At 33.9% G+C, this 17,764-nt stretch overlaps 2 protein-coding genes across 3 annotated transcripts in view; one reads left to right on the top strand and one right to left on the bottom strand.

The window, feature by feature from the left end:
• The window catches only part of ARHGEF38 (Rho guanine nucleotide exchange factor 38), a 129,271-nt gene extending 118,118 nt beyond the window's left edge, over window positions 1–11,153 (top strand). For both annotated transcript variants that reach the window (XM_042935767.1, XM_042935766.1), the window contains 3 exons: window positions 358–556; window positions 713–972; window positions 10,676–11,153. In XM_042935767.1, the coding sequence (XP_042791701.1) occupies window positions 358–556; window positions 713–972; window positions 10,676–10,861 (645 nt within the window). In that variant the 3' untranslated portion in view covers window positions 10,862–11,153. The remainder of the gene's footprint in view (window positions 1–357; window positions 557–712; window positions 973–10,675) is intronic.
• Window positions 6,931–17,764, bottom strand: part of INTS12 (integrator complex subunit 12) — a 35,141-nt gene continuing 24,307 nt past the window's right edge. Inside the window, exon 8 of the mRNA XM_042935773.1 lies at window positions 6,931–7,120. The gene's annotated coding sequence lies outside the window, so the exon portion shown is untranslated. The remainder of the gene's footprint in view (window positions 7,121–17,764) is intronic.

The following is a 17,764-nucleotide window of genomic DNA, read 5'->3' as shown; positions in this document are numbered from 1 at the left end:
TTTACTTAATTAAATAGTATTTTTCAAGTGCTTAATACACAAGGGGTTGTCTACAGTACGGCAAAAAATAAAAATTGTTCTATCCAAGAGGGATTAGAACCTCTGCCTCCTTATGCTCAGTTGGATTTTCTTTCCTCTCTGCAACACTGCCCTCATGTGCTAACTGGAGAATTTTTCACTGCAGAACTCAGCTGGATGCTTCACAATAATTCCAACAATGCCTTAGTGTTGAAATAATCCCAAATCAGTAGATGGCTTCAACATTAAAAAAAAAAATCTCCAAAGAAGTATTTACCAGTTCAGTGAGGATTTTATTATACATCTATGTAAACCAAAATTTCTCCTTACTTCTCCCAGCCTGAAGTGCCACGTCAAACTGATGTTCACCGCTCCAAACTTCTGTCCACGTACAGTAAGGAAGAACTCTACCAGGCAAAGCGGAAGTGCAATGCTACACAAGAATATGACATCAATCTTCTAGGAGGGGAATTGGTGGCTGTGATGGAACAGAAAGATCCACTGGGGAGTACCAGCAGGTGGCTCGTTGACACAGGAAGTAAGGGGTTTTTTTTTGCATAAAATGCACAGAACTACCCCCTCTTTTCAGGTGGAGATTTCCCCACAGGCCACTCTGTGCTTCTCTAAACACAAATGTTTGTTGAGGGTACACAAATGACCTTTTTTTTTTTCTTTCTTTCTGTTTCCTATCCAGTTATAAAAGGATATGTGTATTCCTCCTTCTTAAAACCCTACAATCCTGCAAAAGTGCAGAAGGTGGATGCTGAGAACAGGTTCTGTGATGACGATTTTGATAACATCAGCCTCTTTGTGTCCTCACGGCCAGCTAGTGACAGTGTCACAGGCACCCCAGAAAGTAGCGTAAGTGATAGCAGCTCATCTCTTAGTGGCACATATGGAAAGTTTGAAACAAACGGCACTGACGCTGACAGTTCTCAAGAGGTAGATGAACAGGTAAGAATTTGAACCTTGATGTAAAACTGCTTGGCTGTTCAAATCATGAAAGATGTTCTAACAGCGCTCTATCTTGCTGCAAGCCTTGGTGAAAGGGTGTCAGCTTTGATAGCAAGGAGACCCAGCTCTATGAACACTTATTTTCTGTGCACCTTTCTGCAAGGAATTTAATTCTCTGAGCCTGTTCCTCAAGTGAGGAAAAGAGGACAATAATTCCTACTTTGCAGACTTGATGTGAGGATTAGAGAAAATGTATATATGTAAAGTACCCAGCACAGAGTAGACACTCAGTAAATAGAAACTGTTACTATTACTATCCTGCTGTTATGTACTTGGAGTAAAGCAAAGATGGCCTTTTTATATTCCTCCATCAGAGAAAAACAGTTCAATACTGAACAGATTGCCGCCATAAGCAGCATGTGGAAAATTGTCCATGATTCCTCTAAGAGCAGTAACATCATTGAGCTATCTAGTAATTGGCCATTTTTAATCTCTTGTACCATATCCTGAAACCTTTAAGAGCTACTTTTCCCGCACTGCACCAAAGCGGAGACTATTGGGATAATTCTTTTGCAAATTTATAAGTTACCTATAATGTAGCACTCCTTTTTCCTACATCAGAAAGTTTAAGTATATTTAACTGTTAAACCTCAAGTGGCGACCAACTAACTGCTTCTCTTTTTTTAACTTGCTTTTTTCTTTAGTGGCTTTTTATTAATTCATTTAAATTTGTGTTTCTATAAGGGTAATACATGTTATCTGTGAAAAGTTAAAATGGTATAAAGGTATACATAAATTAGAAGTAAAGATCTTTATTCCCTTCTCCCCCAACTCTACTCTTCAGAGACAAGTATTAGGGTTTACGTTTTCAGACACTTTCTGTGCATGTACAAACACATATTTTTACAAGTGGGAACATATATGTGTTAACATAATTTGGTTATTTTTTTCCACTTAACAATGTATCTTACACACAACAGTACTTAAATACTACCTTATTCCTTGAAAAATTCTTCATAGTAATTTATTCTGTGGATATATCATAATTTATGTAACTATTACTCTAATAATGGGCATTTAGAATATTTGGGGGGGGGTTTAGAATTTCTAACTACTTCATGCAAGATCCTTGTTCATCTATCTGTGTGCACTTATATGAGTATATACACAGGATAAATTGGAGAGTCAAAGGGTATATATATTGGAGAATATGAGTATATATGAATATATACATAGGAGAATATTGGAGAGTCAAAGGGTATATATATCTAAAGCCTTAATAGACATTGCCATACTGCCCTTCAAAATAGTTTAGTTTCTTTCATCAATGATAACACTGATTCTTGTCCAATTCATGACTAATTTTTTAAAAAAAAACTTTATTAAGGACTTATTTACACATCATAAAATCCATCTATTTTAAGCGTATATAATTCAATGACTGAGTATATTTACCGAGCTGTGCAACTATCACCCCAATCCAATTCTAGCACATTCCCTTCACCCCCCAAAATCCTTTGCACTCTTTTGCAGTCAGTTCTCTTTCCCACCCTAGCCTCAGGAAATGACTGATTTGCTTTCTTTCTCTCTATATTTGACTTTTTGGTATATTTTGTATTAATGAAATCATACAACAAGTGGGACTTTGCAGCTGGTTTCTTTCACTTAGCATAATGTTTTTGAGATTCATCCATGTTGCAGTACATACATGTACTTTGTTGCTTTTTATCACCTGATAGTATTTTATTCTATGGATATAGCATATTTTGTTTATCCATTCACCAGTTGATAGACATTTTAGGTAATTTCTATTATGAATAATACTGCTATAAACATTTATGTACAAGTCTTTGTGAGGATTTCATTTATTTTGAGTTGATACATAGGAGTAGAATTGCTTGTTGTTACGGTGAATATATGTTTAACTTGTTTAAAGAAACTGCCAGACTGTTTTTCAAAGTAGCTGCACCATTTTACATACCCACTGGCAGTGCATGGGGCTTGTGGACTGCAGTTTTTCCACATCCTCACCTTACTGCCTTTTTTAAACTATTATGATAGCCACTCCAATGGGTGCGAAGTGTATCTCACTGTGGTTTTAATTTGCATTTGACTAATGCTGTTGAATATCTCTCATGTACTTATTGGCCATTCTTGTATTTTCTCTAGTGAAATGTCCATTTAAATATATGCCCGTTTTAAAAATTGGGTCATTTTCCTTCTTATTATCCACTTGCAAGAGTTCTTTATATACTTTGGATGCAAGTTCTTTATCAGATATAATTTGCAAATAATTTCTCCCAGTCATAACTGATTCTTAACTCATCTAGACATTACTATATGTTTCTATCACTCTTCTCTTGAAGTTTCAAAACACTGTTTTTCTATTCCTTGTTCATTCTCTTAGTTTATTCAAAGTTTCTAGAAAACAAAATTATATTGTAATACCAATAAATTAATGAAATTTTATCAGTGAAATGTATAGTCATGATTAAATGTCCTGGCAGACTTTTAACTTATCCCAATAGCCTAGAAGGACAGAAATCTGAGGGCCAAATTTGTCAAGACACCCTAAAGCTGGCTTAATGTTGAGCTCCAGTTCTTATTGGCTTTTACAGGGGCTTTTGGAGTAAGCACCTCACTTAGGCTCTTTCCACATGGGATTTGTAGTCTAGTTCCTAATAGCCACTACTGCAAAGTAATTCTCTTTGAGTAATCCTATCAATATGTTTCATGTGAATTAGGTCCATTAGAAGTTTCCATTACCAAGAGAGGAAAAAAAAAAAAATGAGATAATTTCTTTTTACTCAAAACAAAGTATATTGATAATATCTCTTCATAAAGTGCAATTTGTACTCCTTTTCCTCTGAGTTTGGAACTGATTCAAAATAGACCTTGGTGTCAGGTATATATATATAATATATTATATATATGAAATATAATATAATATAATATTATATATATTATATATAATATATATTATATATGAAATATATTATATATGAAATATATTATATATATAATATATTATATATGAAATATATTATATATATAATATATTATATATAATATATATTATATATGAAATATATTATATATAATATAATATTATATATGGAATATAATATAATATTATATACATAATATATATATATATATATATATATATATATATATATATATATAATATATATATATGAAAGCTTTATTCCTAACAAAACTGGATTAGAAAATGCAGCTTAGATCAGTGGCCACATAGGATCCCTGAATACCTACTTCTGTGTTAAAATAATTCAGCTCAAATTGCAGGCCTCTCCTGTGTAGGACAAAGTCTGTCCCGGTAAATTTACTATGATTTGAAGACAATGTACCTGTTAGAAACCTTAGCACAAGCGACAGAAGGAAAGACTACACGGGAATATTTCCCTTAATGTCTTAATTCTAGTCAATAGAGGTACATGGGCTAGTAGTTCTTAGACTTTTCCAGTTTTGCAACTACTGTTTAGCCCTCAGAAACAGAAGGAAAACCTTGTATGATCTTCCTAATCCTTACCAGAGGGCTGATGTTTTCATTTCGTTGACTCTTAGAAAGTGTGGAGACAAGAGAATGGTGAACCCCCATATTTGTGGTGTGACAGTCCAAGAGAACAATGCATTATAGAGGTCCCTAGAAGGTGACTGAAAAGTGGGAGTTAATTGTATCTTTTTGTGTGTGTGTGAACAGTGAGAATACATTGCATATTGTAATATGCACATTTGAGATGTCCTGCAAAGCAATTTTCTGTGCAGCTATTTAAACTTATGTTCTTGATTTTATTTTATCATCAGGATCATCAACTGAAACTTGTTTTGGTTTAACAAGATGACACTTTGACTCACCATTTCTTTCCCTATCCTTTCCTACTGTGGCAGTAACACTTTTTTTTTTTTTTTTTTTTTTTTTGCTTTCTTCCAGAATTGAAATATCATATTGTCATTGGTGTTGTAGACTGTAATCTACTCTTATTAATGGCTCCAGTGGGCCCTGACAAGAAAGACAGGTAGAGAGGGAGCTTTGCCCTATACCTGATATTCAGGAGGCATCACTGGGATCCTAAAAATTAATCATAAATAGGCATGTTCAGACTGACTTCAGACTAGTGGCTCTGCAGTTTTTATACTCAAGCTAAGTTTTTAATGTGAACTCCAAGAATAAAAGGGATCTATGAATGGGCTTTGGAAGGATTTACAAATCACCTCAAATATGTTGGAAATTTTGTGCATATGAGCATAAATAACTATGGTAAAAGAAGTCCATAGCTTTCAACATATTTTCAAAGGGAAATTCTATTTTAAAAGGTTAGAAATCACTGCTCTAAAGACTTAACTTGCTTATGCATTCTCCCAGCCACTCAAGAAAAAAATTGTTGGGTTAAAAGCCTCCCACATTTTCTAGAATGGTTCTAGTGGATCAGAAGTCTTATGGGTAAGGTGAAAATATAACTTATTCTCTATAATAAGACACTTTTGTTAATGAAAGAGAGTGCCTACTAGATGAGATAACTGTGACCGGTATAATTGGGGATAGGTCACTCTCCTTATTGGTCCTTTATTGGGACTGAAGAACCAATCCATTCAGATTCCTCCATGCACATCCCACACAGAAAGCATGGACTTTCTCCTAATGTTTTAGAAGCTCCCTAAATTATGGTCCAGAGACTCTGTAAGAATAATGGGGAGGAGTTAATGGATATTCACAACCTGACAGTACTGATTTATACTAAAGGACTTAATCTTTAATCTCGTGACTCACTACTTTATGCTAGATCAAAAAATATCACAAAAACAGTCAAACAAATATGCCTTCCTATCCTAACGTATTTTCCCCTTTTGCCTGTCAAATAGTAATGACATGATTGACTTAGTTTTCTATGATGCACAACAAATGATCACAAAGCGGCTTAAAACAACATAAATGGATTATCTCACCATTTCCAAGGTCAGAAGTCCGGGCACAGCTTAGCTGTGTGCTCTGCTTAGCATGTCACATAGCTGCAATCCAGATGGTTTTGGGGCTGTGTTTCTCCCTGAAACCCAGAGTTCTCTTCCAAGCTTGTGGTTGTTGGCAAAACTCAGCTCTTTGTCCTGGTAGGACCGAGGCCTCCATTTTCTTGCTGGCCATCACTTTCAAATAAGTGAGAACCACTTTCAATAACTGGAGGCTGCTCTCAAACCCTTGCCATGTGGCTACGTCTGTAGGCAGTTTGCAATAGGGCTGCCCCTTCAAGGCTAGCAGATGAGCATCTCTCTGGTTTTAAAGTTCTCCCTTCAGAAATGGTCTGAACTCTCTCTTAAAGGGCTCACTTATTTACATCAGGCACACTCAGGATAATCTTTGGCTAACTCACAGTCAGTGTATTAGGGAACTTATTATGCAGGACATGTTCAACAGAAGGTGTCCATTTTAGAAGTCTGCCTATCATAATATCTAAGATGCCTTGCTTGGTAAGCAAGGTAGAGGACGAATGTGATGCAATCTTCAGCACTTTTCAAAGTGGACCAGGTTTGATAACGGCTAAACCCAGTTTTAAAGGGATGTTCAATGTCTGAGAATCAGTGCAGTTTCCTTTTTTTCACATAAATAATACTGACAACATAAATTTTGAATTAGAAACTTAGGAAAAGTTAGTTGTTTTGCAGATAATCCTAAATTCACTCTCTGGGCCTTCATCTTTACATGTTTCAACTATTTTTGATGATAATGCTACATGTGTAGTATGTCATTGTTTAGAAAGTGTTTCAAAATGAACCATCAAGCTGTAATATAATGTATATAAGCAGTCATTAAAATGAGGCATTAGAGAACTATTTATTGACATGAAGATTTTCAAATATATTTTAAAGTAAAAAGCAGGCTGCAAAAATTATGTATACTACAATTCCATGTTTATTGTTACTTCAGGTTGGTAGGTAGAAAGAAAAGAAAGGACGAAGAGAAGGAATGAGGGGAGGAAGGAAGGATGGAAGGAAGGAAAGAAGGGAAGAAATACAAGATATTAATAGCAGTTGGGTGATTCTTTCTTACCTTTCTTTAAAATTATTTCTTTATAAAAATTGCTGGCATAATAACAATATATAATTGTTCACTGAAGAATGTGAAAGCTTGTTCCTGGAGGGAAGAGAAGAAAGAGCATTTTTCATGCAATATAACCATCTCGGTTTCCTGAACTACATATGATATATACTGTAAATACTGGGTTTGCAGCTTTTTAGTTTTGGAAAGGAAGATTAAAATAAATTATTATTGTTGTTGTTGTTAATTGAAGAACTGGGAAGAAATCAATAAAATGAGATTCAGTGGAGACAGCTAATGTGGCCACTAAGGGAGGAATAATTAAATGCACAAATATAGAATAGGGGAATGCCTAGCTGGCAATGCTACTACAGGGAGAAATCTGGTGGTTAATAAACAGTGGATAATACATTGAGTATGAGTCAATAATTCGGTACACAGTGTTATTTAAAAAAAAAGTAAATGCCGTGGAGAACTGGGTTGTATTCATAGAATAGAGTACATACAATGAGCCAGAGCTTTACAGAGTACAAAGAAGCAGCGAATAAAATACATTTTAATAAATGCTGAGGAAAAAGAGAGAAGGATCAGATGACTATGGATTAAATTAATAAAATGTAATTAATGCATCTGGACCAAACATTAACATTGCAAGCTAGAAAGTTATTAGTTTGGAACAACTAAAATATTCCAAAAAATGAGAAATTCTTCAGCTTTTATCTAGAACAGACTGAAAACTTCTAACTTGTAGTCTAATGTTATCAACTGCTTTCTCTTTAAAAGTGGACTTAGTTCCAGAGGAGGCATAAACATATAAAAACTGAAATATACTTATCCTAAATTAATTCTGGACCACTATCACTTAAAGTATATAATTTTGTACTTTAAATTTACAATTTCATGAAAATCTATATTTAGTGTATAAAATATAACCTCTGCTGTAATGTCATACCAAATAGATCTAGGTGGAAGATTTTATATTCCTTTTGAGAGAATGTGTGCCAAAGTGAAAAACCACCACAACTATTTAGGAATCATATATTAGTAGGTAATTCAATCTGCTAACCAATCTATAGCTGCATTGGTAAAGCATATATGTTTTACCAAGGAAACAAGTAAAAATTATACAAGTTGGCTAGTAACTGCTAACACAGGCTCTTAACTGATAATTTCAGAAACTGTACTATGGTGCATCAGATTCCTGAAAGCTTTTGCCCACCAAACCCTCTACTCTTCTCTTGTGAATCTAATCAATATCTTCATTTCCTCATCAACAACAAAAACATCAGCAGCAACATATTAGAGACCTCAATCCCTTTCCACAAGAATATACTCTGCTCATCCTTCCTAGAACAAGAGTTTGGTTCCTAAAGTAGTATGAGAAATGGACCAAGCACTGGCGTTAGAAAATACAGTCCCAGCAGCACTGACTAACTCTATGACTAATGCATTGTACTACTCCAATTCACAGCTCACAGGGTTGTTGAGGATGAAGCACATTTGACATGTAAACTCATGAGCGCTAGAAAAGATGGCGGTTATTGCTGCCACTCCATTGCTCAAGACCTTATAGCATCTTCCCTTTTGTTTTCTTCTTTAATTTTTAAATTACAAAATAATCCATGCCCAACAATCTGTCTTGTGTGTATCTTATATGATGCAAGGCGATCTCTTGTATATTCTTGTAGAATATCCAAGCCTTTCAACTCAACTTTTAAGTCAAATTAACATATATTTGAATTCCTACTGTGTACCATGATGTGGTCAGTAAAGTTTAAGTGTTCCTCTATCTCTCTCTCTCTCTCTTTTTTAAGTAAGCTTTACACTCAAACTGGGACTTGAACTCAACCCTGAGATCAAGAGTCACATGCTCTACTGACTAAGCCAACCAAGCACTCCATAAATCTCCTCTCTTTGAAGTGGAACTCATGCTGGAGTTGTTGAGACGATATAAAATCAATGATATCAAATCTTCATCAGAAGTTAAATAATAGTTCAACATCTACAAGAATAACTTATGCTGTTAACTATATAGTCCCCTCCCTACACTCCCCAGTCTCCTTTCCTGTTCAATGAAGTCATCTTATTTATCATTTTCTTTTAACATTGACTCTCAATTTTGAGAAAGTTAATCTGCTTGCCTTTCCCATATACTGTTTTCACATATTCCCTGTACTTTGAAATATGACATATCCACCCCTTTATCAACTTTGTCACCTACAGAAGGTTACCTCTTTCAAAAACTAGCTCACAAGTAGTTAATATATCTCTCATGTGCGTAGGGTGTTTTTTGTTTGGTATGTGTGTACATTCTGTGGGGCACATTTTTCCCGAGCTGGGTTGTAAGTTCTCTGACAATATTTGGCACTTGATAGGCACTTAATAAATTGTGATTAAATGAATAAATAAAATGTTAGTCAATTGCTTAATTTTATGATGTAAATAAACATTTCTGTTATCAATCTTACAATTTTAGTGGAAAAGGACTAAACATGTAGGGGCTTCTTATGCACCTAATAATTCTGAAGTATTCTTTTGAGGTTAGAGAAAAAAATATTTAATGATTATTTTTATAGAGAGAGAGAAAGTGGGGGAGGAGCAGAGAGAGATTGAATCCCAAGCAGGCTCTGCTCTGTCAGCACAGAGCCCAATGTGGGGCTTGAACCCATGAACCATGAGATCATGACCTGAACCAAAACCAAGAGTCGGACTTGCTTAACCGACTGAGCCACCCAGGTGCCCTAAGGTTAGAGAAAAATTCTTTTGACTGAAGCATGTTTTATTAATTTCTTCTAGGCCACTTAAAATTATTTAAAAATTATAAATTTAATGCATTGTCATTATAAAGGCTTAGAATATAAACAAGTAAAAATGAAAATCACCTCTAATTCTACCAAAGAAACTAACAGTTTTAGACTTATACAACTGATTTTATATCCTTTTTCTTTTTTTTTGGCTTACTGTTTCATCATAAAGCATTTGCTCCATGCTATTAGTCTCAGAAAACAGCATTTTTAATGACTAAATTTACTTACTGTAAAGGTCACAAATTTCCTTAGTATAAAGGTACAGAATAGACTTAACTATTCTCCTCTTACTGAACATTCAGTGCTACTTCCATTTCCCTCACTTTCACCTTACAAATGGGGATTGCAGTAATATTAGTATATAAAAATCTCTGCTAATGTCTCTATTTCTGTAGAAGAGATTCTTAGAGCAATTACTGAATAAAAAAAATAAAAGAATTAACATTAAAAAAAATCTTTTAGGGGCCCCTGCTTGGCTTAGTCAGTAGAGCATGCGACTCTTGATCTCAGGGTCATGAGTTCAAACCCCATGTTGGGTGTGGAGCCTACTTAAAAAAAATAAAAAATAAAAATAAATAAAATAATCATTTAATAGAAGCTGGGAAATTGCCTTCAAGCATGGACAGTTTAGACTCCTCCCAAAAGGACAATAAGAATGCCTATTGAACTATTCTCATCTGGGTCAAGGTTTAGCAAAGTAAATCCATCAGAAGGAATTGGGGAATGTGACTTTGAAAAAAGAAGAACAGTGTTCTTTCTAAAAGCTTGGAAATCTTTGTAATGTTTGTCTAAATATTTCTAAATATTGGTTCTGCTTCCAATAATGGCATTTCCTTCTGTCTAGATTTTCTATGCAGTTCATGCTTTTCAAGCACGAAGTGACCATGAACTCAGCCTTCAGGAGTACCAAAGAGTCCACATACTTAGATTTTGTGACCTAAGTGGCAATAAAGAGTGGTGGTTGGCTGAAGTTCAAGGGCAAAAAGGATATGTGCCAGCTAACTACCTTGGGAAGATGACTTATGCTTAAGAAAAGAAGCCCTTGAATTCTGTTTTCTGGCAGGTTATTGATGGACTACCTCATAAAACTTACAAAATGTTGGTCTAGAAATCAAGAAACCTCCATACTACATGAACTGATACTGTATCAAGTTTTAAGGAAGACTGCTTCCTAACAAGATTATTTGGAAATGTATTTTGAAGAATAAATGTTGAAGGAAACAAACAGAAACAGCAAAACAAACAGCTAAAGCTCCAACTACCAACTACTTAAAAATGGAGATCTTTGAAAAGATAAATGTATCCTTTATCAGCATGAAAGGCTGGATCTAAGGATAAGATTTTTTTCAATGTATTGTATTATGTATTTTGCCTCAAATGTTTTTGTTTCTCTCATTCTCTTTTGTGTGTGTGTGCACATATACACTCACACACATGTAATTATATTCATTATATGGTTATGTATACTATGTGATATAGATTATACACTGTTATGCATAAACCAGGGAGTATACTAAATATACATAATAGGAATTAACAGCCAGCTAGAAATCTTTGTTGTGGAACATCTCTTTACTGTAAGTTTTAAATGAAAAAAACCCTGAATGACCTTATAATATCTAACATTTACTGAATGCATACTACATGACAAAAATTGTTCTATATGTTTATGTGGTAACTTATTTTTTATTTTTTTTTAACCTTTATTGATTTTTGAGACAGAGAGAGAGAGCATGAATGGGGGAGGTTCAGAGAGAGATGGAGACACAGAATCTGAAACAGGCTCCAGGCTCTGAGCTGTCAGCACAGAGCCCGACGTGGGGCTCGAACTCACGGACTGTGAGATCATGACCTGAGCCGAAGTCGGACGCTGAACCGACTGAGCCACCCAGGTGCCCCATGTGGTAACTTATTTGATACTCACAACATTATGAAGAAACTGTGGCCCACATGGATGAAGTAATTTAGCCCAGGTACACTGCTAGTAAGGGCTGGGACTCAAACCTAGGTCTGGTTCTGGGATCTACACTCCTAACCACTATGCTGTACCAACCCTCCAGGAGTATACATTTGCTGTCAGCAAAGCACTTAATGATGCACATAATGGACATTGATAAGGACCATTTTTCTCTCAGGTCATATTTAAGTATTGAGAAGTTTTTCAAAATCAAGGGCTAGGAGGATTTCCATGATATTAGTCTAGAGAAAATGACGTATCTACGTTTATTTTTTTGTTTTGTTTTGTTTTGCTTAAACATTTTTTAAAGTATAATTGTTTAAAAACGATGCTACATGATCACTAATGTTACTTGAATGAGGAAATATTTTTGGATCGCTCAATCATTTCGATGATGAATGTGGAATGTGTGCTCCATGTTCTGAGCCAAGATGTAAATATTTTTAGTTGCCGATTGTACTTAGACAAAGAAGGCATTAAGGATAACATTTGCTGAAACACAATGTCCTGGGACACTGAACTTTCACTTGGGAATAGCTCAAAATTGTCCCCTAAGATTTCAGGATATTTTGTCAAGACATTTTATTGACTTGTTGATGCTCCTTTAGGACAGTAAAAAGATTTAAAGTTTGACTTAGTGGTTTCCTTTAAACACCAACATAAAGTGGACTTTCATTTCCCACATAGAATGTGCTAATAATGACATTAAAGATTTAATTGTTACTTTGAAAGATTTGATCTCTAGAACGTATACTGTAACATACATTACTGAAGAATACAAAACAAAATGAACAGTGATTTTCAGAGGGCTGTTTTAAGTATGCATATGACATGTACAACCATAGAAATTCATTAAGACATTTCCATGACAGAATAATTTGCATTTCATAATATTGTACCTGAAATACTTAATCTAAAGATAGTTTTATAAGGTTCTAATGGTAAGTTGTTTTTGCATAATATTTTCTTGTTTTGAGTTTGGATACTAAAAGAAGATTCTCTTTTAGACATACAGAGACTTTTTATGTCTTTTAAATGGTGCTTTGTACCCAATGGTGAAAACATAATTCCAGTTTGCGTAGGGCAAAACAAAAGGAAATCCAAACTTGCTACTTGTGGTAACTATGAACATGCCCAACAACCAAACTGGTGGGGAAACTATATCTAATGTATTTTTTATATATGATATTTATACTTTTAATATATAAAAGTATATATATTTATACTTTTAATATATAAAAGTATAAAAAAATATATAAAAGTATAAAAGTTAATATATAACTTAATATATATTAAATGCATGTATTTAAATTAGCTGTGACTTCAATACTCCCCTTAAAATGAAGATTGATAGAAATAGCTCATATTTGCTGTTTTGGCTGAAATAAGTCACTAGATGTATAGAAGCTTTGTCTGCTTGTGTGGTCCTAGGTTGATGCCTCCTGTCTCACCTTTTTAGAAACCACACCACTAAAATCAGAGCTGCAGTTAGCTGCTGAGCAAGTGTAATGAAGCCATCTCCTGTAGTCCCTCACTATTGTAATGAACATACATTACTCTAAAACTATGTAGTTGCTATTTTAAAAATATACCTACATTTCATATGCCATTTAGGCTTTATTTTTTTAACGTTATACAATACCTTCATTTTCTTGATATGTTGTTAAGAATCAAGTAATTATAATTTTGAGGTCAGACATTATTTTGTTGAACATAGGGGAAATGAAACTCAGATAGTTATGATGTATGTAAGTCTTTAAGAAGTTTAAAAAGATAAAACTATTGGTGACATCATTATAATTAAGGCATGAAGAAACAATTATTTCTTTGTATTTTAAAATTTAAATGTCATTGTAAAATATAGAATTCTCTGAAATGGGTATTTTTACCAAGAATGAAGGAGAAATTTCTGTGGCTGTTTTCCCTTGTAAAACAAATAAACAAGTGTATGTAAACATTTTATTTAGTATTTATTTTTAAATACAGATGTTCTAATATACATAATAATGTTCGGAATTATAAAAGATCCAGTAATACAAATTACCATGGGTACTTAAATCACGTGAAAAAGTCACAAAGCCACTATCCGAACATTCCTTGTACTTTAGAAAAATATTCTTTTGCTATTAGTATAAAACAATTCTATGAAGGTTGAGCTGTGCAGAAGAGATACAGCGCACATTGTTAATCATATAAATGCAGCACTGCATGAAATACTTTTAAGTGCTGATGTATTTCATATTTTGCCTGAAATATAATTTGGACTTTTAGAGATGGCTATTAACTGCCTGTCACTATTTGTGATGAATAGTTCAGATGATGTACAAAAATCAGTGTTTTTATTACTGACATATGAAATTAAAAACTGCCCATAAGCTTCTTAGATTTTTGTCTACTGCAAAACACTCTCAAAGCCATGTGAACAGAGATAAAATCTTTATATTCTAACATGGTGGGGAAACTAATTTACTGAAATCCTGTTTGTCCTAACTATGGCTTCTTAAGGTACTCAGTGTAGTGCCCAATACTGAATACATCTAGCCCTCACAAAATTCAAGCCAAATTAAGCCTATAAATTTACATTATAGTTGATGAAGAAGTAATTAAATTTCATTGACTGGAAGGACACTCAACTTTACATTCTCTGGGGAAATTCTACTATTTATAGAATGTTACTATTTTTAAAGGCTATTTTTTTCTGTTACTTCCTTCTATACACGAAATTATATAAAAACTTAGTCATTAAATTATCTGTTATCTACAAAATTATCCAATATAACGCATCTTCACACCTGGACCATTGGAATTCAACCTGCATCTCTGAAGGCCAGCTACTTCTTTCCTGTTATTACACTCTTGATATAGGCAAGATTTGCTTCGGTTTTTCAGTAAAATAAGTCACCCCTTAGCATATAGCAGAATGAGTAGCTCTTGTTCAAAAATGTAGGGGGTATATGCTTAGTCAAGTTTATCTTACAAGAAAACAATACTAAGGTGTGTAAATGTATTTATGGCTTTCTCTAATTCTTTATATAATTTTTAAGATTATTGTATTAATATATTTATTTTTATAAAATGATGTATTTCCTATACAACCTGTGATCATCACAGTATAATTAAATAATCTGTTACTAATAAACAGTACCATGACATCCTTGTTAGGTATCAGAATCAGAAACCTAACCTTAGAATGTTAGATGCCTTCCATTTTATCTCATTAATTATCATCTATATTTTATAGAGGAGGAAACCAAGGATTACACAGCTCATATATGGAGGGACTGGGATTCAAAATCAGGTCTTCTGACTTTAAGCCAGGGTTCGTTTAGTGGTTTTTTTTTTTTGTTAAGTCACCAAAATCTAACAAAGCACAATGTGCATAAAGTGATATTGACCAAATTTCTACTAAAATATGATTTGAGCTTACAATCCTAAAAGCTTACTTTGGCTCACCTACTTATAGGTCTATTCATTCACTGGCATAATATTTATTGAGAATTACAGTGGGATGCTGTGCAATGGTGTGCTAATGGTGTGCAAATCAAGATCTCTGTCCTCATCCAATTTAAAATCTAGTGGTGGTGGTGGGGAAACCTATGTGCAACAAAATAAATTAAATGATAAATACTATTAATGTAAAGCTGGCGACTTTCATCACATGGTCAGTTAAAAAGCTTTGTAGCTCACTTAATGGTATGGAACTGATGAATGGATAAAGAAGATGTGGTTTATATATACAATGGAATATTACTTGGCAATGAGAAGGAATGAAATCATGCCATTTGTAGCAATGTGGATGGAACTGGAACGTATTATGTTGAGTGAATTAAGTCAGAAAAGGACAGATATCATTTGTTTTCACTCATATGTGGATCTTGAGAAACTTAACAGAAGACCATGGGGGAAGGGAAGGGGGAAAAAAATAGTAACAGAGAGGGAAGGAGGCAAACCACAAGAGACTCTTAAATACAGGGAACGAACTGAGGGTGGATAGGGGGAGGTGGGGGAGTGGGGAAAATGGGTGATGGGGATTGAGGAGAGCACTTGTTGGGATGAGCACTGGATGTTATATGTAAGCCAGCTGGACAACAAATTATATTTAAAAAAATAAATAAAAGCATGACCTTTGGAAAAAAAAATGGTATGGAAAAAATCAGTCTAAGATCTACCTGAAGAAAACTTTAATATAAAAATACCTGTATGAAATATCAAACTGAATTATATACAGTACTAGATGTTTGCATACTTACACATATGTACAGATTCCAAATATATATTTATGCACATACAACCTATACAAAGAGCCATGCTCAATGAAAAATAACTTCCTAAAAGGCTTCTAACATCCTCTCTGAAATACTACAGAAATTAAAAGTTGCGTCTCTTCTCAACTCTTTCCAGTACATGTGTTCTGGCTGTGATGGGATAAAATTTTCCCCTTCAAGTGCCAGTGTGCAAACTGTACATTACGGCTTTAAGTTTTCATAGGTACTGCAGTCACACGAACTGTTAATTCGAGCTTAGCTTGTATCAGATCGTTTTGTCCAGTTTAGGTCAAACTAGCCCTGACCTATAAACAAATATGATGATTTTATGGGTTTTCCTTTTTTTTTTTTTTTTTTATAGTCTTTTTGATCCTAATGGGGATTTGGGGCTCATGCCAAATTATGTTTAATCCACAGAAATCTGTTTCTCAAAACAGAAACATCTGTAGGCAGATTTTCAACATGTAAATAGATGTTTACTCCACATGTAAGTAATGGGATTATCTCAATCTTGGATTCTATTTTACTATGAATAATTTAGTGCCATTATTTAAGGGTAGTTTAAAATAGTAGCTTTCCTTTTATTGTCACAGAAATCTCATATCAATATATTTTAGAAATTGTTAGAAAAAGCTAGAGATTAAGGGACTCGGTTTGAGATTAGAGGTTTTAAAGATTTAGTAGCACATATCAAAGTTGAAGAAATAAGGCTGCTCATAGTCTAATGAATGAAGGAAATTTTGGACTTCCAGTTTCTGGATGAAATGAGGTATTCATGAAGTATGAAATGGCTGTTGAATTTTCCTGTGAGTAATAAACTGTTTCTCTGGGCCAGAAAGCCTCATATCTTCTGTCAAAAACTATATGTAAAACAACAGTAGGCTAATTTGTTAATTTACAAATAAGGCTACTGCTCAGACTCCCCACATTTTGTGATTTAACAATGTACACACACATCAAAATAATTTCAAGATTTAATCATGATATAGGAGCTTCTTTTATACAAAGGTAACTAAAATTGAAACGTTACAATACATTTGGGCAATAGAAATAAAGCAGCCCTTTTTCTTTTCATGGTATAGGAAGAAACTACCAGCATGTAAACAAGTCAGGAATTGTTTTGGAGTGGATATTTTGCTCAAGAATTCTCAGGTGTGTGTATAATCAGGGTAAATCAAAACTCAACTTTATTAGGTACTAACTATGTGCAGATGTTAGACTGGCAATGTGAGGAAAAGTGGGCAATGGGAGAAAAATATTGCATTAAAAGGGCATGGGAGTTCACAATCTACAGAAGAGATACATCCCTAAATAATTATATGAAGTGATAAAAAAGGTATAATACAGAAATGTGAGAAATCAGTTATAAAAAGTTAATTTTGAAAATGGGGAGATGAAATATTTGGGGTAAGAGGGAGAATCATGAAATGAGGCTGGGGACTAACAATGAATATCTGGAATATTGAGGGGAAAGTAGAAAACTTTATAATAAAGTGGCATTCCTGCCATCTTATAAGGCACCTAATTCAAAACCCTAATTCTTAGGGCTTTGCTAGAAGATGAACTATTCCTTTTTTAAAAAAATTCACATATACTACCAGTCTCTTGGGATTCTAGAAGTTCTCATCAAGAATTAATTACTTTGTGGTTTTTTTTTTTTAGTTCATTTATTTATTTATTTATTTATTGAGAGAGTGAGAGTGAGAGAGAG

This window comes from Panthera leo, chromosome B1 (genome assembly GCF_018350215.1).
Source record: "Panthera leo isolate Ple1 chromosome B1, P.leo_Ple1_pat1.1, whole genome shotgun sequence".
NCBI lineage: Eukaryota > Metazoa > Chordata > Mammalia > Carnivora > Felidae > Panthera > Panthera leo.
The sequence above is the reverse complement of the archived record's forward strand: the minus strand, read 5'-3'. Positions and strand labels throughout refer to the sequence as shown.